At 40.6% G+C, this 22,717-nt stretch overlaps 2 protein-coding genes across 3 annotated transcripts; one reads left to right on the top strand and one right to left on the bottom strand.

Moving 5' to 3' along the window:
* Nucleotides 1-564: 564 nt before the first annotated feature.
* Nucleotides 565-9,418, bottom strand: rmi1 (RMI1, RecQ mediated genome instability 1, homolog). Its single transcript, XM_080499817.1, has 9 exons — nucleotides 9,365-9,418; nucleotides 8,593-9,107; nucleotides 6,949-7,059; nucleotides 5,662-5,811; nucleotides 4,295-4,365; nucleotides 4,007-4,130; nucleotides 3,784-3,865; nucleotides 3,229-3,418; nucleotides 565-2,594 (listed from the first exon to the last, which is right to left on the bottom strand). Exons 2-9 carry the CDS (start codon nucleotides 8,752-8,754, stop codon nucleotides 1,400-1,402), a joined length of 2,085 nt encoding a protein of 694 aa, XP_080355943.1. The 5' UTR covers nucleotides 8,755-9,107; nucleotides 9,365-9,418; the 3' UTR covers nucleotides 565-1,399.
* Nucleotides 9,419-9,573: 155 nt separating this feature from the next.
* hnrnpk (heterogeneous nuclear ribonucleoprotein K) lies at nucleotides 9,574-22,478 on the top strand. 2 transcript variants are annotated; one of them, XM_080500165.1, is made up of 17 exons: nucleotides 9,574-9,612; nucleotides 10,463-10,540; nucleotides 10,689-10,834; nucleotides 11,216-11,313; nucleotides 11,634-11,690; nucleotides 12,646-12,689; nucleotides 14,181-14,253; nucleotides 15,028-15,141; nucleotides 15,473-15,601; nucleotides 15,884-16,212; nucleotides 16,677-16,724; nucleotides 18,273-18,312; nucleotides 19,188-19,203; nucleotides 19,633-19,665; nucleotides 19,824-19,888; nucleotides 20,344-20,513; nucleotides 21,619-22,478. In XM_080500165.1, exons 3-17 carry the CDS (start codon nucleotides 10,777-10,779, stop codon nucleotides 21,647-21,649), a joined length of 1,305 nt encoding a protein of 434 aa, XP_080356291.1. In that variant the 5' UTR covers nucleotides 9,574-9,612; nucleotides 10,463-10,540; nucleotides 10,689-10,776; the 3' UTR covers nucleotides 21,650-22,478. The 2 variants fall into 2 exon arrangements, with proteins under 2 accessions (XP_080356291.1, XP_080356292.1); XM_080500166.1 differs by having other exon boundaries at nucleotides 9,579-9,612; nucleotides 10,449-10,540.
* Nucleotides 22,479-22,717: the final 239 nt, after the last annotated feature.

The raw sequence follows: 22,717 nt of genomic DNA, 5'->3' as shown, positions 1-22,717 counted from the left end.
GATTCAAGGTGAATTTGTGACCCTATATTATTGTGTGTGTTCCCTGTCATGTAATGACAACATATCCAGGATCAAACCTGTCTTTCCCCAGTAATATCCAGAATCAGCACCAGCGCCTCACAACCCTGAAGTGGACAAAACCTTATAGGGGATGAATGGAAATTGTGAATTGTGCAGCTCATATTGCTGCTGAACGTAATACTGGTGTGATCAAATGCACAAAGTATCACAGTTAGCTGGATTGTAAAATGTCAATATCAGCAATGTGGTCATAACTCTGTGGCCGGTAGCAGACATGATACTAAGTCATCTTTTCACCCTTACAAATATCTGCTTTCTTTACAGAATTATGAAACCATATACAGTATATACTATAACTAACCAGTCTGTGTGCATCAGCATCACATATTCTCAAACTGCGTTTCATGAAAGTGTCACAAACTAAATAAGGCAGAGTGAAGCAGCCTGGTGTGTCTGTTTAGTACAATTTTCAGGAATATGATGATCCTCCTTTGAACATGTACATTGGAGAGGTTATTTTCAGACAAGCTTTAATTCGTCAAACAATATAGAAAAAAAACACGCTGGACAATTGTCTGCTTATATACAGTAAACACAATGAACGCATTCATTTTATAATATGTGTTTAGAAAAGACAAAAACATGGCTCAATAATGAACAGAAACAACCGGAGCTCATGGCCTCTCCTTTATCTTCCTTTCCTCTCATTCTCCTCTGAGGGAGTTTATTAAAGACCCACACTGCCCTTGGCTATTCAATCACTACCCAGTGAGAAGTAATGGGTGAAGTGAATGAATGCAAAGGCAGGCAATTCATTACCACAATCACACTGTGTACGGTCTCTTCAATTTCTCATCTGACTTTCTTCGGTCTTCTCTTCCTAACAGATGTCGATGTTATATATTTTGGGATGATGAACTTTGCTAAGCTGCCGATAGCCAACAGCCAATCTATAATTGTATGTAGTAGTTTATTGTTTGTTTTACTTTACTTACGAATTTCTGAAGTAGATTTTGAGCAGAAAATGAGGACAGTAAAAAGATGAATGAAATTGCCTGATGACAAATGCCAGAATGTCACATTCACAAATAGCAGATGGGATAGATTGCAACACACTGCCTGCTGATCATTAACATCCACTTCACACCTTCTGCTGTCCAAATCAGAAGCAGAAGGGCAGGTTGATCACAAGTCCAAAAAACAACCACCAACGTTAGTGTCAACCCACCGCAGAAAAACTTTCAAGCCATTGCTGCCGACTGTGATGTTATATTTGTCTCAGTTTTGTTGGCAATTTTTCATCTCCGCTTAAGGGCAATGTACTTTTCCATTGCCTGTAATTTTCTCATTATTGCCCAATTCCCCTCAATCTCTCTGCTTATCTTCTCCGCTCTCTCACTCTCTGCTCCAGCTCCTGGAGCTCCTTCTCACTGATGGGGTCTGCTTTGGTCACCACCGCTTTTCTGCTGCCGCGTTCCACCGTGATGGACATAACACAGCACATGTCCACCAGCTCCTCCTGACATCTCCTCATCCCGGCTGCCAGCTCAGATCTGCGGGTGGGGTCTCGTTTCAGAGCTCCCTTCTCTGGCACCGAAAAGCCCAGCAGGTTGGTCAAAAGCCCGTCGGACAACTCCACATCCAGGTAGCCGGTACCGTCTGATATTGTGGCGCCGACGCTCCAAACGCCGTTGCTGCTGCTCATATTCCCCAAGAGGGTTACGATAAAAGCTTTGACACGGATCTCAATGGTCTGTGGGTGTGGTGACGACATCATTTTTTCAAGCAAGCACAAATATGTAAATGGTGGCGAGGTTAGAGTGACAGCGGGGACGATGCTGTCATACTGTAGACTTTGTTCAGCAGAGAGTCGATGAGATTCAGAAAAACCAAAGGGACGAATCTGCCCCCGAGGTGGACCACATGAACTCTCAAGTGCATAGCCTGTCTTCATTGAACTTACTGAACTTGTTGATTTGCTGGAAAGTCTACAACTGGAGCCCAAGGTGACACTTTCTCTGTCTTTATATGGTAACTGCTGAACATGTGGCCGACTCGGTCCACCAGAATTGCCCGTTTGTCCATTACAGAGTTCAATCTCTTCAAAAAAGCAGTCCATGTCCTCATCCATATGGTCGCTTTCAGGAAAACCAACCATTTCTGATTCATGGAGCAAATTTGAAGCTGCCGGAAAACTGGAAGGTTTGGAAGTTGCGGTGTTTGACTCCCCTGAAACTCCTACAGGACATCCAAGATGGTCTCGTTTCTGTGTGGTGATTCTGGAGACAGTGTTGTGATATCTTGGTTCTATGTTATTGGCCACTGCTGTGTTTCCAGGCCTGCTTTCAGACGGTGGAGGGGAATGCTCTTGAAAAATCACACTGTCCAATTCGTCCAGAGGAAGATCATCAAAGTCTTCATCGGGAAAGTTTTGATCCGCCATGAGGTGATCGTGGATCTCTGGGTGAGGCGTGTCGGAAGGTAAGGAGCCTGAATGTTCATGTTCTCGGACTGAAGCGCCTCCGCCGCTCTGCATCAAACCACTTCTGTAAGAGTCGGAGGAAGCCTCACTTCTGAAAGACACCAGCCAATTATGAACTTAATTGAATTAGATTTTAAACCAGTCTCTAACATGCTAATGGGCTCATTGCTCCAAGAGAAAGAGCTTCAAATATGTTTTAATGTCAGACAAAAAAGAAAATCTCAGAAAGCTGTTAGAAACACTTCAGGAAAAAAAAAAATTCTTCAGTCTTATCCTTGAGAATTTGCTCAGTAAACGGCCTTTCGTTTTGTTATATGTGAACCACTTTTGTCCCAATTAGATTATTTTCTACCCGTTTAGTTTATTTTGTCTGTACAAGAAATTAGTGGCTGGTATATTTCACTGAAAATGCCTGAAGTCATTATGTTCTTTCTCTATTTAAAATATATTCGCTCAGCAGCTAAAACAGTATCTTCAGTGGGCTTATGTTGAACAGAGGTTAAACAAAACACACCAGTAACAATATTAAACGCCATATCATACAAATTAAACCATAAAAAGATGCTTCTATCCACAGACTGTAGAATTAAAGTTCTTCCAAAAGGATTTTTCTGAAGGAAAACATTGTACTAAATTTTAAAATGTCAAGCTATATTTGCCACAGTGCAAGAGAGAGAAGACTCGCAGAATCAAAATGTCAAGACATCACAGCATTAATCGCCCACCTGGATGAGACGGTCGAGACGAAACTCCTGATAGACGAGCTCCTGGAAGAAGGGGTGGAGGTCCCACGCAGAGTTTCATAACCACTGTCTTGGGCAGGTCTGACCTGAAACATGTCAACCCCTTCCTCGGCCTCCAAACTGGCCAACAATTCTGCATCGTCAAGCTCCAATTCTCCTCCTTCCTGATCACCTTCACAAAAACAGAACATTGCATTCATGTTAGAAACTAACATATTTGGGACAAATTAAGAAGCATGATTCAAAGGAAAACCAATTACTCAAGCATTTGCAGGCCACTTCTCACTAAAATAACTTTTTTCCCCTAAATCGACCTGCTGTGGTTTCATAATGACACATTATATTTGTGACTATGAGTAGCCATGCTTTTGCATAACATACCTGTATAAAAAACACACACACACACACACACACACACACACACACACACACACACACACACACACACACACACACACACACACACACACACACACACACACACACACACACACACACACACACACACACACACACACACACACACACACACACAACCTTGTTGTGGTGGCGGTGCAACCTCCTGTGTTTCTTGCCGCTGCTCCTCAGGAAGTCCCAGCGTCCGACACAGCACCCTGCCCTGAAGAGTGTGAACATCAAACAGAGGCTCTGCATGAATGAATGGACATTTTTTTTTTTTTTTTAAACAATAACTGAACAAGATAGTGACCGATTGTAGAAATATAGAGACATAGAAATCCAGATTCGATGTATAGTTTACCTTGGCATTCCTTTCCATCAGGTCTTCCACCTCGCCTCCGAGGACCTTGATGTTGGACGGTCCCAACAGCAGCACACCGAGTCTGCAGACCATCTTCCCCTGCAGCTGGAGCTTTGTCCCGGGCCTGAAAAAGGAAACAATACATTTAAACAGAAATCACTTGTGTTTCTATAATCATTCAAAAAGAGAAAGGTTCCCGTTTTTCCAGAGAGGAAAAAAACAACTACAAAAAAACATTGCTTAAACTTGTATGCCATGGTTTTAAAAAAAGAGGGCTTGATTCCAAACCTGAGTTCTGCACTGAGTTCTGGGATGAACTGATACTCCATAGCCTCCAAGCTTTGGACTCCATCCGTCACCTGATCAAGAGACGAGAACTCTAACCAAAAATATAAAACTTGAGCATGCAATATGACGAATTTAACCTCGTTTTCCTGTTAAATATTACAGTTTTTTTTTAAAGTTGGGACAGCTTCATTCCTGCTTATTATGATCATATGGTTTTGTATTTTAAGTCACAAGAGTAGCAATAAATATCAAACAGTAACATGGAAATCTCATGCAAAAACCACAAAGTTGTCTGCATGGGGAAACCTTAAGCAGAGCGGAGATATTATTAATGACTCCACTCCTTCTCTGCGTGATAAATTTGAACGGTTGCCCGAGATAATACAGATCACTCACAAATTTAAAAAAAAAAAAAATCTTTTTCAGAAATGATTTGTCCTGTCTGCTCTCAACATTATTAATGAAGATGTAATCTGGCCAGTGAGTGTTTTTTGATAAATGCTGCCTTGTGTAGACTTTGAAGGCTATTCTGAACACATTTGCCTTATCGCCGTGTTCCCACCATTTGTAACAGTCTTCACTTCCCATGACTGCTGGGACTACATGGGAAGACATGCTCACAATGGGTTGAGAAACGGTAAATGTAAAAAGCCACTGCAACGTTTCCAAGCAACACCAGCACTATTCTTGAAACACCACAGTGTGGTGACAAGTGCAATACTTAAGGTGAAAATTACGGTGTGTGTCATACTGTATATTCCTGCAATTTACTTCGATGACTGTACCTGTCCACTCGGATTCAGTTAGAACGAGAAGCCAGAGTCTTTATTATTTCAGCCAACCCAACACAACAAGATGAAGACTTGTCACAAATTAGACACCATTGTAAATAGTTTGACACTGGAGTCAAAGCTGGATCATATCAGATATGCTATTGCACGACTCTTTATTGAATATATCACCATCACATTGTATTTTTATATCCACACTTACGAGTGCAGTTTTCAAAAACAGAAGATCTGTGCAGACAACCTCACAGATACCTCATTAGCAACATAACACGATCACTTTTCTTTTTACTTTCTACTTGAAATGTCTGCTACTGCGAGTCAAAAACACTCCAATGGAAATCTGTAGTAAGACAAAGACATTCTGAGTAAAGGGCCAAAATGCAATGATGCAAAATATGCACACAAATATCTGTATAAAAATGAATCACCCATGTTTTTTTGTTTTTTTAAACGATCTTAATTAATCATCAAAAGGCAATTGATGCCTTACATTGCATGTCAAGTCAAGAGAAAAGCACACTAGTGAAATTGATAGCAGATCTTTTTGATACTTCCTAATTCTCACATGCATCTGACCTGGAGGAGCAGCATTCGGGTTGGTCTGGCTTCCCAGGGTCTCTGGGTGGCCTGTGTGACCGCAGACACCTCATCATTAGAGCAGTCGGTACCTCTCCACTTCTGCAGCTGACCATAAGCAGGCTGACTGACGTCCAGCAAAGAGTCGACCTGAAACAGAAAAGGAACCTTTGCTTACGCTGCCTTGTGATTGGACGAGGTGATATCTTTGACAGGGTGTCTAAACTTTTTTTTTTTTTTTTTACTCAGGGCCACATACAAGAAAGTAATAAATGGCAGAGCTGGTCACTCAAAGTGAAGTATATCTTTGAAATTTCATGCATTTACTTGCTATTTTTAGTTCCAGTTTTTGGTGACAAACAAAATGTGTCTGTGATTATCTTGGTTTTGTTGTTGAAGCTCAGCGTGGTGTTGTCTGATTGTGCCAGACTTATTTCATATTTAAAATAGCTTGAATGCCTGCCAATTCAAAATAAACCGCGGGCGATGGCACGGCCTCAGGCCATAGCTTGGAAACCTTAGTGTTCTAGTCGAACCACTGCAGAAAGAACATATTGTGAGCTGCTGGACTTGACTTCCTGCAGCTTTTACCAGTTATGTATTAAGAAAGAAAAAGAAATCCAGCAGTGATTCTTATAATGTAGCTTCTGAATAGATGGCAGTCACTTTTTTTTCCTTGAAATTACCTGACATTTGCTTTAATGGCTTTAATGTGGCCTCCTTGGAAGATATGGGGACGTATGCATGTACTGAAGTAATTGTAGTGAAGCAGAAGTGTTTTTCTTTTCTTTTTTCAGTTGGTATTCGTTTTTTGTGCGCCTATTTTCTTGTTTTCATTTCTTTCGAAGGGTCTGTTTTCTTTGTTTTCTCATGAAGTTGTGTTTCACATGTACGGATGGGTGAAGGGGGGGGGGGGGGGGTCAACCACACAAGCTTTTCTTCTGATTGGTCTGTACTATTCAACAATTGGATAAAGATAAAATTCAATCTTTGTATCACACTCAGTTGATGTAAGGAGGAACCATTTCCTCAGCTATGATATTAAAAAAAAGCTGCATTTAATGAATATAGAAATATATTTGGATTATTTATTTATTGAATGTAGTAATTTCACATCTTTTTTTAATTCCTCACATAGTCTTGCTGCACAGACACAAGCTGTCTTCCTCAGTTTTAAAGGCACCTTTTGATATAGGATATATTTGACAAGTGAGTAGATTTGTTGAAATAAAATGTAAAAAGAAATACAATATTAAAAAAAATAAAAGGAGATCAACCAGCCCACACCTGGACACAGAACTTGCCACTGAGCTCTGTTTTCTGAGCCTGAGCAAGTCCCTCAGGGAGAACCGGGTAGTCCAGGTCTCTCAGATCTGTCAGCAGCCACTGGTCCAGCACCTAGGTTTAAGGATACATACAATTTCATGACACTAAATATCATGAGATTTGACACACACATATCATTTTTTCCAGAAAACAAATTGCCTCCAAACACACTAACAGCCAGTCAAATCCAGTTTTTCCATTATAAATGACAGAATTCTTTTAAGACATAAGCCAAAAGAAAGAGCAAATATCCACAAATAAATAGCACAATGGATCAGTAACACCATGAAGTCTTTTATTAATTATCTTATTAAAATAACAATACCACATCAAAAGTGCCATGAAGGGCTGAGACCCAGAGACTGCACGGACCAACTGATGGAGGCGATATCAAGAGTCCTGCTCTGAGACCACCTGAGGAGATCATACATGCTTTTGGAAATGAAGCATTATCCTGCCTGAAATAAAGACAGACTTTGGCCACTAAGGAACACAGCTGTTCGGTAACAATATTTTGGTACACTGTGGCATATAAATGTTGCGTCAATGCAAGAAAACATACCCCCCATGACACCACCACCAGCTGGTACAGATGACACCAGGCAGGATGAATGCTGTTTGCACTAAATCTTTTGCCCTGCTACTGGCATGTTGAAACAGAAACTAGCATTTGTCAGACCAAGAGGTGCTTGTTCACTTTATTGTCGCCCACTTACACTAATCATTATCCCCTCAACTGTGATCTCTATGTTCTCAGCTGACAGCAAAAGAGCGACGTATGGTCTTTGGCTTGTGCTGCCCATCTGCTCTGAGGTCTGATACATTTTGATTTCACTGCACTCTATAATGGATCAGGGTTCATCAAATATTTTCATACACCTTTAATCTTAATATGTTTGCTTACTATTTTGACAAAAACAAAATTACTGATTTAATAGATATTTTTTTCTTCCACTCCACTTAATTGTTTTTTTCCAACTACTGCATGAAAGAGATTATTTAATTAAATCACAACTGCCATATCTAGAAGTTGAGACAAGTGGAGTGGTGTATGACAGCAGTTGCAACAGGTGTGGGTTGCAAAGTCAACTAATCAATAACTACTTCAAAAAATGAAAACTAAAAAAAAGGATTCTAAAAAAAAAAATCCATAGTCGAAACATCAAACTAAATTATCTTATTTAAGTAAATAATAGAAATCCTCATATTTTGTGACACTGCATAGCAGCTGGTTGACATATTGTTAAACACAATTATCGAAATTCCAGAAGCATTATTTTGCAAATGGTGAACACCATGGACTGCAAAGTAAAAATGCACAGTCAGTGAATACCAGACTAAAATTCTTAGTGAAGGATTCATTTCGAGGACAACTCAAAACATTGATCATTGACCATCAATCCCACTATATAGAGACAACCTATGGAAATAAAATGCAAACTCAACACAAGAGGTTCTCACTGACTAATGGGAACTGTCATGACCTTGGTGATAACAAATTATTCCACTTAGATGGGCTACAAGGGGGAAAGCTTTTCAACCAAGTTGCAAAGAGAGATGGGTAGTATGCTAAAAGTGTGAGTGACGGTGTCACTTTGTGCCTACCTGTTGGTTGATCTGCTGCTGTGACAGGCGCAGTGGCCCTCCAGCCTCTTCCTGCAGCCACCCTACACATGCTTCGAGCCAGGCAAAGGGCACCTGGACATTCCAGGAAGACCGGAGCCATGCCTGGGCAGTATGGACCACTGTTTGAATTTCAGGGGCCATGCTCTTCCTCCGTCTACCCGATTTGACCACTTTCTGAAAGCTGCATACTTAACTATTACTACTTCCTCCTGTTATCTGTGAGTATTTCCCTGCACACAACTATAGATTCAGCAGCTCGGTTAGTTCAATTTAGTGAATACAGATTCACTAAAATGTAATGTCTGGCCACATTGTGGTGCAGGCGTGGTATTGAAAAGATTGAAGTGCTACATTTAATTTACCTTAAAGAGGGATTTTATGCGTTGATGGATAATCTCTCTGTAAACTGCTTGTGGTCATTCATCAACAAGACATGGGAGGATTGAATTGGACTGATCGGGGTCTATAAGAACTGTGACAGAGCAGGTGATCAACTGAAAAGGAGGCAGAAAAAAGACATTGGTGAATAAGGCAGTTAGTGTTGAATGTATAATAACAAGGTATGAAGTATGTTTACCATGTGATGCAGTGGTAAATGTAGCATCTAACTCAAAAGGCGCCAAACGTAAGCAACTGAGTATGAGCGTAATTGGCGCTATTGTCAGTCTACACACCAATTTCAGACAAAAATACAAAGACATTCAATACAAAATTCCAAAAAAGGTAAAGCCATTAGGTTTGGTGAGCGAACCTTTTCAAGAAGAATAACTTGCAGAGCCACCAGAAACCGATCTTCCGTACCCGGAAACAGGGCGTATCACACGCTGTGGAAAAACACGTCCTTATTTTTGATTGACGTCCTCTTGTCGAATCGGAACTTTGGTTCACTTGATTGGCGTTCCTTTCAGCCAATCAGAACGTAGAACCATCTGCAAACGTCGCGTACATTTCCAGGTTCGGTAGAGAAGGAAGGGGCACGAGCGAGGTGCTTCTCTGCAGGTTCGTGTTTTGATCATATTTTTGCTCTTTTTATTTGAGCCCGTTTGAGCCTAAAGTAAGTCGAGTGCGGCTGTGCCACGTAGTGTTGTGCGATTCTGATGCATTTGCTGTCGTCACGGTGTTATCTATTTCCCCGCGCCCTCGCCAGCTGGCCTAACTCGCTCCATTTGAGCTCGACCTGGAATATGGCAACATGGCGAAACAAGCTAGTGGCTAGCCAGAGCGGCTCGGACTGACGTTCGTGTCGATCGCCTCGCGGTGCTACGAAACTCCATTGTGTTGAATGAGAGGCGTTTCCCGATGCTTCATATCGAGCACAGTCTGGCACATGTTTGAAAATAGGGCTGTGGACGTTTAGTGAACGCTTCTTTTCGAAATACGCGGAGCCGCGCGATGCTAATGTCTTTTCCTGCGGGCTGCGGCGGCGAACCCCCGCCTGAGGGACGGAGCCGAACTCGGCGACACACTTTCGGTTTGCGATCTTGTGTTTTAGAAGACTACGAATTCACAGTGTTGCTTAGCTAATTGGCAATAATATACAGTAATATTTGTCATTAATTAATTAATTAAAAAAAATTTGGGGGAGGGGGGGGTGGCCATTGATCAACTCATCGTCTAATAGGACTGAAACACTCCTCCCTCCCTCGACAAAAAAAAACAAAAACACAATTGTTGAAACAATAACATGATACATTCAATACTATGTTTTCATGCACTGTAGCGGCTGCCACAATTTGCATGTAAAAAAAACATACAATGGACATAGGCGGTAGTGGTGCCATGCTAACTTTGCCAGTGGTTTACATAGCGTTGGATTTCCTTTATAAAAAAAGTAGCCTCTCCCTCCTAGACAGGTCACAGGAGCTGTTTGGTGCTTGCTTATTTAGATCCGCCTATCAACACGCCCTTGTCCCTGCAATAAATATCGGTGAGTGTGTGCAAGTTTCTACCATTTCGTCCACATTATTGAAGAGCTAAATATTCATTCAGAATGCTTGATTTTTTTTCCTTTCTCTTTTCTTGTCATTTTTTGTCATTTGTGTTTTTGCTGTTACAATGGTGACAAACAACCACAGCTCAAAGGGACCAGTTGTCTCTCTCTGCTGCTGCCACCTGTACCCCCGTCAGACCTGCTCCAATTCTTTCTTCATCTGACAGAAGAACATGGACTCAGAAATCGATCAGCAAGAAGACTCTTCATTCAGCAACTCAGAGACTAATGGTATAAACGTAATCACTTTTATAATGGTGCATATATCGTGAAAATGTATTGATTGATAACTTTTAATATTGCTGCCAGTTGTATTTATATTCTTCATGTTGCTTTTTCAAAATGTTCTGTGGCACAGTGTTTAGAAAATCAGTATGTGCATTTTAAGATCTTTTCCGTGCACTGAGAGGGCACAGAAAGAGTTTGAATTGCAACTTATTCTAAAACTTGATTTTTACACAGCGTGTTCACTTAGAGAAACGGGAAAATGTAAGATATGTGATACAGCTGTTCTCTCCTTTTATTTACTTTTGTCCCCAAAATTCATTAATTTTATCTTGTGGAAGGTTGTGTGTACAGAGATGTTAGTGTGTTTTTATCTGCCCATGCCAGGTAAGCGTCCTGCTGAGGATGCAGATGAGCAGAAATCATTCAAGCGCTCCAGGAACTCGGAAGAGATGGTTGAGCTGCGCATCCTCCTGCAGAGCAAAGTAAATCATCTCGTTTCATGTTGAACCCTTATGTGATTATTTGTATTTTTGTCTCGTTCCTCCGAGCAAGCTTTCAGCGAGCCGATTTCTTGCCCTCCCTTAAATTTTTATGGTTTTCTTTTTGCTGCTTTGATCACATTATTTGCCTTCTGAATGATTTATTTCCACCCTTGATTATACTGTAGGTATTTATACACCACCAGGCTTTCTATACATCATATCGGAGATTATCATGACAATTGATTGCAATTTAAGTGTCCACTTACTGTCTCTTTCATTAAATGAAGCTGTCAGTTTAAGAAAGTACTCTCTTTTCTCAGAATGCAGGAGCTGTAATTGGAAAAGGTGGCAAAAACATCAAAGCCCTCCGTACAGATGTGAGTACATCTATTTTGTATACCCCCCGTTTTTTGTTTTTTTTTGTTTTGTTTTATTATTTTCCCCTTTATTTATTTTGAACTCAACTGGCCTTTCAAACCTATCCAGCTTACGGTGTAGAACAGCAGTTTCCACATTTAATGTTGAAATAAAACTTTTTTTATTTTGCTTATGATGGGTGTGGTTAGTTGATGTCTTGTTGTCATAGCCTTACGTACACGTGATCCTTTGAGAAAAAAAACTCTTTGAGGCTGTTTTATCTTATTCTTCTCAATGAACATGATGTGATTGTCTCAGCTAAACTAGCCTGAGGCACAAAAGCCCAATTGTTATGTCCATTCGTTTCTCCATAATGATAATTAATTCTAACACTGCTGTTGTGGCTGCACTGATGCTGTTAATTTAAATTTATTGGCACAGTGCTGAGTTCATGAGGTCACCCACAGTGCAAGCCATTACGTTCTTTTTAGTACATGTTAAGACAAACTGGCCAGTTCTTGATTCATTCAATGTCATTGCCTCTTTCTCCAGCCCTCCACAATTTGTTCTCCCCCTCCCCTCTTTCTCACTGTCTCTGGTTTAATCCCCAACATTGAACTCTTCATGTTCTTAATATGCCATTACCCATTTTCTGGTGTCACTTTTTCTCCTCTTCTCTCTTTGACAAACCAATCTCTGAGAGAATCAAATTAAAGTCACGTTTAACCGTGTAGAGCCTGTATATTAAAAATGTATTCCTCTTCCCTCTTCCCTCTCCCTTGTTTATTATTTTACTGTTTACTTTTTTGCCCACTTCCTCCTCTGTTGCCCATGTTCTGGATGGCCCCTCCTGCGCCCGCCCACCTGACACCCTGGTTGGCCCTGCCCATAATCGTGCCCTGTCCCTAAATGGGCGCCTTACTTGATTGACATCCGTGCTCGAATGGCCCTGGCCCCTGCCCATGCCACGCCCAGTACAATGCCAGTGTGTCAGTCCCAGACAGCAGTGGGCCTGAGCGGTATGTCCCTAAGCTCCTCCCTCTCACTGCCTGACTACAGGTCAAACAAGAAGAGATGAATTCTAGTCATCCTGCCTCTGTCAAGTCACTGTATTTTAACCTACCTGTTCTCACAGTGTGTTAGTCTGAATCAAAGAGCCTTATGCGTTCATGTCCAAATCTGCCTGTTGAGCCTGTAAAAAGCCATTTGAACATCCTTTTTTTAAGAAATCACATCAGCACTGAAACTTAGGTTTGTAGGGGTTTTTCTACAATCTGCCACTGTCTTTTTTTATCTTTGCTATAACCTGTGCAATATGTCTGTCTTTGTATATTTATATATTTTTTGTTTTATTGATGATTATCTGTCCACTTTATCTTTCGTGTTTTCACTTCCCTCCCCCTCTGAGTGGATATTCCGCTGTTTCCTTCGTTAGTTTTCATATGCTCACTTGCTTTCCGCATCATCCCATTCTTTCCTTGTGATGCCCTTGTTACATTGATAGACTCCGATTAGCCATCCTCTATGAAAATCAGAAGCCAAGCTAAGATTCCAGCGTTCTGTGTGTGTGTGTCTTTCTTTTTGTCTCCCGCTTCATCCCAACCTGGTTGTTGACTGTCAGAGCTGTTAAAAGAACAGCACATCTTTCTGTCCCAGCCATCACTGCATTTGTTGGTTTTATACTTACTGCTTCTCCCATCCCCCTTAAACAGCATCAACTGTAGAGTGGCAAACATCATTTGCCATGGTTTAATCTGCTCTATTACTCTTCCTCAGCTGCCTACCATTCTGCTTTCATGTATAAACTGCTTATGTTGTTCTGTTAAGTAAATTCATTGTTTACTTGATTGTTGCGCGAGGTGGGTGCAGACAACAACATTTTGTACACAGATCTTTTCACATTTTAAGCATACAATCCACTGGGTAACTTTTCAGTGATGAATAAGCAGGAGAGCAGTTACATTTTTTTTCCCTTGGTCCTCTTAACATTAAATGTTGTTTAGGGTCTTTGTAGTTAAGCGTGTTTGTAGTGTGCATCCACCAAACTTTGCTTTAGGACTTTAGAGATCTCTCTGCAGCACCATTGGTACTTACTCTTGCCAGATTCTCCTCAAACTTCACCCTCCCCGTCTCGCCCCTTCAGTGGTCACCAAGCGCAGTCACTTTTCTTTGGGTCCTTTTAATTTGTCTCTTCACTTCCTTTCTGGACAAAGGCTGTTTTCTTTTGATTTTGTTGTTTGGGTGACAGCTCTTAACAAGTTACAATATAAAACTATCAGGATGGCTTGTGAGCGTAAGAACAAAAATCAACCTGGATGTTTCATTTATACATTTAGAGTGTTATTGGGATGGGGCTGACAGTTTTCATGTGTCAAAATAAAAGATGTCATGAATTGTATGATCTAAAGTATTGTCCCCCACCCCCCCTCCCCCCCTCCATGGGATGCCTTGCTGGTACCCCTCCCCACCTCAACCTACCCTATCTGTGCTCTGGTGGATGAAATATGAAGCATCCTGAGCATCAGTGCCGACATTGAGACCGTTGGAGAAATCCTGCTGAAGATAATCCCCACTCTGGAAGAGGTGAGTGTGTGTGGATTGGAGTTCTTTTTCCTCAGTTCCTAAGTTAAAGTCAAAGCGTTTGTTGCAAATATTCAATAGGCCATGAAGATACTTTGAAATACGTTTGTGGTTGTTTTGTATGTTCATCTAAACAGGTGGTTTGTATTGTTTAATCTAATTGTATGTGCACAAACACTGATTTTTGTCTATAACAAGAAGGAGAAATGGTACTTGAGTACCAGAAACGGCTCAAATCAAAGTACGAACTCGGCAATTGTTTTACAAAACTACTGAATATGAGTTGCTTTCACCACAGCTAATTATATTGTATATTATACACCTGGATTTTCTTCTCTTTTTTTTGCTTTTAAAGGGGTAATTTTATGTTAAAAGAAAATTTTATTTGTTTCAAATATGCAGATCACAAGTTTGAATACCATTTCAGAATGTGGATGTACTCGATAGATTTTACGAGTAGCAAACGACTTAATATTGTAAATCATGTTGTCCTAAATTACTATTCAAAGGTACACGCACTTGAAAAGCCTTCTTAATTCCAGTATATGTTTGCTGTGACATATTTGTTTTATGTGGTGGAAAAGGCAGAGTACAAAAAAATTGTTCATGGAGTAAGAATCAATTTTGTAATAATCCACAGTTAATTTAGTTTGATATTTCTGTACTGATAAGACAGATAAAATTGCTGCAATAAGCAAACGTAAGGACTTGGGCATGTTTGAGTCTTCCAATCAATAGCTCGCGTTGCAGTGTAAACGAGTTGATTGTCCCTTACAGTACCAGCAATACAATGGTGTGGACTTTGACTGTGAGCTGCGTCTGCTGATCCACCAGAGCCTGGCTGGCTCCATCATCGGGGTGAAAGGAGCTAAGATCAAGGAGCTCCGTGAGGTAAGGTCATAATTTAAGGAGTCTTTTTATTTTTATAAGAATAATTGCTGTTATTAATTAAACGTTCAACGCCAGAAGTATTTTTCTGTTCATAATCCTTTATTTCTGGTAGAACACAATATAAATTGGTACACGTTTTGTACCTCAAACATGATTTAATTATCAGATACCTGAAATATAGCACAGTAGCGAGTCGAGTAATATCTGCAACGTTGAAAGTATTTTATACAGTTAAATGAATAGCTGTTGATAGGTTTCCCTTTTTTCTCGCCACTCGTGTGGCTATTTTTTTTTTATTCATTTTTTTTATTTATTTTTTTTGTCTGTCCAGAACACAAAGACCAGTATCAAGCTGTTTCAGGAGTGTTGTCCCCAGTCGACAGACCGTGTAGTGCTGGTTGGTGGTAAAACGGAGAGAGTGGTAGAATGCATTAAGACCATGCTGGAGCTCATCTCTGAAGTAAGGATCTTCGTGTTCTTTGCTTCTTTTTTTCCCCCCCATACATTTCTAGAATAGGAATTTACTGACTATTCATTTCATTATTACTCCATCACTTAAAATACATTGGTGATTAAGAAAATAATTGGACAACGGAATCCCTTCGATTTATGTTTTGCTGCAGATGCCATCAGCCGACACTGCGCAATGCCTTTTAAGCAGGAACTATTGCTTTCCAATCCACCTGAACTGTTGCTTTTATAAAACTACAATTCCTTCTGCTTTTCTCTTTTCCTCTAACAGGCTCCCATTAAAGGTCGTACACAACCCTATGACCCTAACTTCTACGATGAGACGTACGATTATGGCGGCTTTACCGTGATGTTTGAGGAGAGGGGGGGTGGTCGCAGGCTTATGGGAGGCTTCCCCATTCGTGGAAGTCGGCCCAGTGCTGGCGAACGCAGCTATGAACGGATGTCCACCAGCAGAGGGTTACGGGGCCCCATGCCCAGCTCCCGCCGGGATTATGATGACATGGGCTCCCGCCGAGGTCCTCCTCCACCTCACCCAAGTAGGGTTGGCAGACTGAGTGGCCGTCCACGTAACGTGCCCATGGGACACCCACACAGAGGGTGAGAGATGAGCAGGAATTTTCCTCAGTTTGCGTCTCTTTACTCCGTTCCTTCTTACTTTGCTTTCTGCAGTCACTTGGAAGTCCTGTGGTGAGGTGTGGTTATTTAGATGAATTCATTCCTATGTCAGTTGCTGATGCAGATACAATCCACTTGTTGATAATTCAGACATGTAGTACATGATGCACCTGTTCTGGTGCTCTTCTTTTCTGTCATGCATCTGCATATAAAAAGCTTACCACATTTTCATTTGCTTTATTTTCATTCAGGTGCATATAGTTAGGTTCTCCAATGGTGCTTTGCATTGTCCTGTACAGAAACAGAACTGTTATTTTGCACATGATATAGTGTCACCATTTGCACTGAAACGGTGTTCATGGTTATCATTTCATTTGGTGTATGTGCTCATCACTGTATGTTTGGGTGTGTTTGTGTCTCTTTTTCCATCTCCATCTTGCCCACAGAGATGATCGTTACTATGACTCGTACCGTGGCTCAGATGACAGGTCAAAGTAAGTTTTTTTTTTTTTTTTTTGTCCCCAAATCTCTTATCTAAACCTCTTGACTAATCTTACCTGGGATACTTTGACACTCTGATATTCAAGCATATAATTTGTTGTGTAATATGTGCACTTACTATAGATAATGGACTTCACGGAAACGATCATTTCTTGAGAACACCAGTGGGTGGTGCTTCCTGTTGAGTAGCATGTCACTCTCTGGTCTTTGATGGAATGATTTACGAGTGGTGACAGGTTTCCACTCGGTGACATGACAAATGATTTGGCCACAATGTTTTCAATTAAAATTGTTGAGGTATCCCTACACATTGTTTCCTTGCTTGAAAATGTCATGCTTGTACTTCTTTAATATGTCTGGTGTCCTCATTTAATGACCTTTTGCCAAACTAACCCTATTTTTGCCTATTTACCCTTCTGCCATATCGTATCCTGTTAGCCCGTTGTCACAATTTCTTTGCTGCTTCCCGTAGTTTCTAACACTGAGCTCTAATTATTCATGTCCTTTTGCAGAGAGCTCCTGCAATGATCTATTACAACATTTTATACTGTGTTTGGTAACCCTGCTGTGCACTCTGCAGCCTCCAGGTTTGAGAGGATGTATTGTGGTGTATGAGGGTCATGCGCTGATGTGAAGCTGACATTTGTCATCCTTTATTGAGGACCTCAGATGAGCTTTCTTGAAATAAGGGAGATTTTGTACCCGTGGTCACACTGACATTTTGGTAGATCTTTATATTGGTTTTCTCACCTTTGTATCTTGTTAGAAACGAGTCTAACAGATGCATAATTGTCCATTTGTATGCTTATTAAGCTGTGGGTCAAAGCCTTTCAGTACCAATAAAATCTAGAAACACCTACTTCTTTCTTCTTGTGCTTAGACCTACTGTCATTTGACTTTGTCTAAATAACATTTAGGTAAATCAAATTGATGTTGCCGTTTAAAAGGAAAATGCCTGGAAATTCATGTCAACCACTTGTAATGGGTTCAATACTGCAAATAACAAGGTCAAGATGGGTGATGACGAAGATGCAGTACAACCTTGCCACAATCAATTCCAGCCAAAAGATATTACTATGGAAAGTGTACTTTAGCTCGACATTGAAAATGTGTACTTGTGTATTATTTAGGGACACAAAGAGTACAATGTAAATGAAAGCACATTTCTTGAGTTTTATTCCCATATTTGAGCCCAGTTGTGAAGGGGGAGGGGGCCAGCAGCCCTTGGCTCTGATCATCATCACCACCACCTGTCACTCCTCTCACCATAACACTGTCAGAGCTGTTCCTGTTACTGTGTGGGAAGATGGCTGAGAGGAAATGTGTTTATACTGTAATCTTGCTCAGCGTGCGTGTGCAGTTTGACCTCGACCAGAAATTTTCTTTGGAATGTTGTCAAGTGTTTTGTTTTTTCTTTTCTTTTTTTTTTTCTTTAATTCTTAAACATTTATTTCTTTTACTCCCCAACCCACATTTCTCTTTCTCTCTCTCCGTCTCTCTTTCTCTCGCTCTCTCTCTCTCCCTCCCCTTCCCATCACCAGCGACAGAAGAGGCAGACTGGATCGCTATAGCGATAACATGGTTAGTGACCCTCTGCTAAATGCATGCAGCTCTGATTCTAGCATCTCATTGGGTGCCAACATCTTCAAGCGAGCGTTCTGGTTGGTCCTAGCACTGTACAATATGCTGTGATTGTCCATTGTCCTGTTATCACAATAGTGATTCAAGAACGGCACAACCGTAGATGGCCTCTTGTACATATGTTCATTTGAGCCTGGAGCAATGGGCTCCAACCTAATTTTTGGCATGGCTTAAACCATCCCACCAAATGACCATGATCATCACAGCCGGAGACACCCCATAATAATCGGCTATAATTGCCCTCTTACTGTGTACTTTTCACGGCCAGCCTATTTTTCCTGCAAGGAGAAAGAGGATGTTGTGGGGGGTGGGAGGGCATAGATGGTTGCTAAGCACTGATAACGCTTTGTTGACAGACTGGAAGGTCTTTCTCTTTTTCTCCATCTCTCCATCTTTTTCTTTTCCCCTTTCTCACTCTTCCACTCCTCTTTCTCTCTCCTCTCAGTCTCTCCCTCTTTCTCTCTCGCTCTCGCTCTGAGCTGGCAGGGTACTGCCTGCCGTTGCTCAGCAACAGCTTTTTGAATTGCTTGTTGCCCTGGCGACAGCAGCAGCTGAATAGCAGTTGAAAATGGGGGCTGATGGAGATGCAAGGAGAGACGGAAGGGGGGATGGAGGGAGGGAAGGAGGAGGAGTTAGTCTTATGGATGAAAAACTGGGTGGCTTTTAGTTGAGTCTACTCCATGGATGAGGCTGCTGCATTATCTGTACATTCCTTTTTGCAATCCTCCGTCGGTATATATGAGATCCTGACAAGATGAAAGGAATCGTTTGTACTGCATGTAACTCGTCTATGTTTTTCTGTTTGTTGCCTACAGAGTGGTGGGGGATATGGTAAGTGCTCATCCTCATGATTTTCCATATTTGATTTTTTTTTCTTTCTTTTTATAAGAACAACCTTTTTATGCATCTTAATTTGCAAAGGTGACATTGGTGGTTATTCCCAACATAATCTAATGCTTGACCAAATGATGACTGGGATGGTCAACTTGTCAGGAGCATTTCAGAGCTTGAAATAGTTTTTTTTTCTGATCAAATTACATTGTTTTATTTAAAATTTAAAGGAATAGCATCAAGCTGAGAATATCTCTGAAGAGCAAATGCTTGCGTGTCTACACTGCATGGATTGTAATACAAGAGTATTCCTTAGAAGAGCATTTTAACGTGTTGAATCAGTAGGGAAGTTTCATAGTGAAGTAGAAACGAGTAATTCTTGTACATGTTTTATTACTTTTTTATTTTTTTATTTTCTCTTTTACTTAGATAACAGTTCTTCCTGGGATAGCTACCAGTCAGGTGAGTCTGTATACTTTATCAATCAGTGACAATTTGCTGAGCTACATGTGGTAATGCTGGGATGCTGGTTTTGATTATATTTGACACTCTACTTTCTTTCCAAATGTTTCCTCTTTGTCTACTTTGGTTTTCACCTCTCCCCCTCTTCTTTCCATCAGGTGGACGCTCCTATGGTGACATGGGTGGCCCTGTCATCACCACACAAGTGACGATCCCCAAAGATGTGAGTAATTGGTAGTGGCATAAAAAAATAAACTTGCCCGCCTTTAAAAACATTTTTTTAGGTTTTCTTCAGTGGTCCTGTTATGACATAAATTGGATGGACTATTACCTTATTTTGCTTCCACTATGTTGTGTGTATTATTTCCATTATGACAATGCAGTTGTAGGGACTAATAAGGCCTGTTATTTGCCACTGATGGGCTTTTCCCACTGGACAAGGTTTGAGTAGTCTTTCAGTTTATTTAAAAGTCGTGGTCATTTAAGTGGCGCGTTTCCATCATCTTTTCATATTCACATTAAAATTAAAACAAAGAAATTCTGACTATTTTCATTTAACATTTTAGCTTTTACTCAGGTTATGTTTGTCCACATCTTTTTCTGGTAGATTTTTAAATGCCGAAAGGCTAACATGTTATTCATCTTGCCTACCTCTCACTCTCTCTCGCTGTGCAACAGCTGGCCGGCTCTATCATCGGTAAGGGAGGCCAGCGGATCAAACAGATCCGCCATGAGTCTGGGGCCTCCATCAAGATCGATGAACCTCTCGAAGGTTCTGAGGACCGAATCATTACCATCACTGGTACCCAAGACCAGATCCAGAATGCCCAATACCTTCTACAGAACAGGTAATCGGCAAATGTTGTCAGTAGATCCCACTGGGGTTGTTAGGTTTTTAAAAAAAAAAATCATTTCGATTTCTCTATCTGGAGATGGAGCCCACTTGCATTCAAAATATTGACCTTTCAGAAAATGATTATTGTATGGGCTCTTTACTCACTGTGTCTCATTCTGAGCTTTCATTATTGTGTTTTATAAAAAGGACTCGCATATACTTTATGTACACATGAACAGTTTTTATTTGAATGCTGATTAGCCCAATGTATGTTGGGTTATGCAGTTCTGTTGCCTGCTGTCTCTTCTTCACTAACCCCCTTCCTTTCTTCCCATGCAACCTGCAACTAGTTCAAACCTTCCTCTTACATGAAATGGCTGTGAAGGAATATGCAAACTGCTGTTCATTTAAAAGGGGCAGTATGATTGACATGTTTGACTGTCATATTTGTCCACTGAACACGATTGGTCGCAGAAGGGAAAAAAAAAAATCCTCCATGTCTATTTGCCATCTAAGCCGTTTCACTGTGAAGCAGGGAGTGGATTGATTCTTCCCCTGGCTGCTGCTGTGTGGAAGACTAGTGATTTTGTTGTTTTTAGTTAGATGAACCGACAACAAATCACAGTCTGCCAAATAGCACAGGCTCCTCCTCTTCTGTCTCCCTTGGCAACCAGTAGGCACGTATAACACACACACTACTTCCTTGTTGATGCTATCTGAGCTTTGCCCAAATACTAATACAGCTGTAGACCTGCTGCCCTGTCTCATGAGTAGTGTAGTGTTGCCTTGGTAACTAACCCTGCCTCCCTCTTCCTTCCTCTCCCCCCCTTCAGTGTGCTGCACCTGCTTGGACACAAGGACTAACCACACCCCCCTCTCCTTCAGCCACTTGTCACATCTTCGTCCTCTACCTTCCTCTTCACTGCCTGTCTTTTCTTTTTTTTTTAAATATATATACATAAATAAATATATATATATATATATAATTCACCATCTTCCTCTCCTCCTGCTCTGTATCCCCACCTTCGACCTCCCACTGTGGCATAGCTTTAAAAATACACTGGCAGACTTGTGAATTGCATTTTATTCATTTGTCTACTCTTTTTTTTATATTTCAGTGTGAAGCAGTACTCTGGTCAGTTGCTGTAAACCCAGGACGCTCAGATTGGAGCAGACACAGATTGCCCAACTCCCCTCCTCAACCTTTCTGCCCCTGTCCAACACATCCACCTTCTGGATTCTGGATTGTGGGTGGCTTTTTGAATTTTATTTTTGTATTTTTTAATGAAACAATTGTCCAACATTCCTGCGCGTAAGAAAATGTAGATTTTCTGCATTTCAAAGAGTGTAGTCCATTAGAACATTATATACATTTTACTTTTTTTTTTCCTCCCCTAACACTCATATGTCCTTCAGACTTCTCACAAACAAAAATAAAAATAACGTTTATTTTTGGATGGGATTTGTTTTGTTTTTTTGACTTGTTTTTTGTATGTAAGTTTGTGTCTTAATGTAAATGTGTCCTGTTTTTGGGCATGGCAGTGTGTGTGGGTTGCTGTGTTTTTTTCTGTCAAGATCAGTCCTTTCAAGCACAGGTGTACCACATTATCACTCTGTGCAACGTGCAGAATGTAAGCTGTCTTTTTTTTTTTTTTTTTTCTTTTTAAGAGCTGTGGAGATTTTCCTTGGGATGATAAGTTTAATTTCAGACTCGTATATGCATCCGATACAGGACAAGTCGAATTTGTAAGAAAATGGTAGCTTTGTGGTGACAAAACAAAAATAACTTGAGTAACTCCTCAGACAGAAATGTAGTTAGAAATGTGGAGAGGCGTTTTATTTTAGATTTGACAAATGATATTGAACTAATCTGTTTTTGTCCCCGCAAATTCCCTGTGCTCAAATTTTGTTTTCTCTTCATGGTGTAGATTTCACATTGTCAATTTGTTCAACCAATAAAGATACCACTTTTTACTGATTTTTTTTTTTTTCCATTTTATTCCTTTTTCTTCTTTAAATAAAATGGGTTTGGGAAGGCAATTCTTGAAATAAACATCCTAAACCAGACATTTACAATCCCATGAATGACAAATGTCAATCTGACTATTGATTTTGTGTGTATATAATGTCTTTTATTTATAGAATCGTTTTCATAAAGTAAAACGCGGCACAAAGTGCTTTTTTCCATGCGCTGCAATGTAAATCGTAATTTTATTT

The sequence above is a fragment of the Blennius ocellaris genome (genome assembly GCF_963422515.1).
Source record: "Blennius ocellaris genome assembly, chromosome: 7".
Classification (NCBI taxonomy): domain Eukaryota; kingdom Metazoa; phylum Chordata; class Actinopteri; order Blenniiformes; family Blenniidae; genus Blennius; species Blennius ocellaris.
This window is presented reverse-complemented; position numbering and strand designations above follow the sequence as displayed.

Coding starts and splice junctions, on each gene's coding strand:
- rmi1 (XM_080499817.1), bottom strand. CDS start 8,754: ATGGCCCCTGAAATTCAAACAGTGGTCCATACTGCCCAGGCATGGCTC. Junction 5,812..6,948: donor GTGGCAAGTTCTGTGTCCAG/GTGTGGGCTGGT, acceptor TTTCTGTTTCAG/GTCGACTCTTTGCTGGACGT. Junction 4,366..5,661: donor CCCGAATGCTGCTCCTCCAG/GTCAGATGCATG, acceptor TCTCTTGATCAG/GTGACGGATGGAGTCCAAAG.
- hnrnpk (XM_080500165.1), top strand. CDS start 10,777: ATGGACTCAGAAATCGATCAGCAAGAAGACTCTTCATTCAGCAACTCA. Junction 12,690..14,180: donor GACAGCAGTGGGCCTGAGCG/GTATGTCCCTAA, acceptor TGAAATATGAAG/CATCCTGAGCATCAGTGCCG. Junction 15,602..15,883: donor TGCTGGAGCTCATCTCTGAA/GTAAGGATCTTC, acceptor TTCCTCTAACAG/GCTCCCATTAAAGGTCGTAC.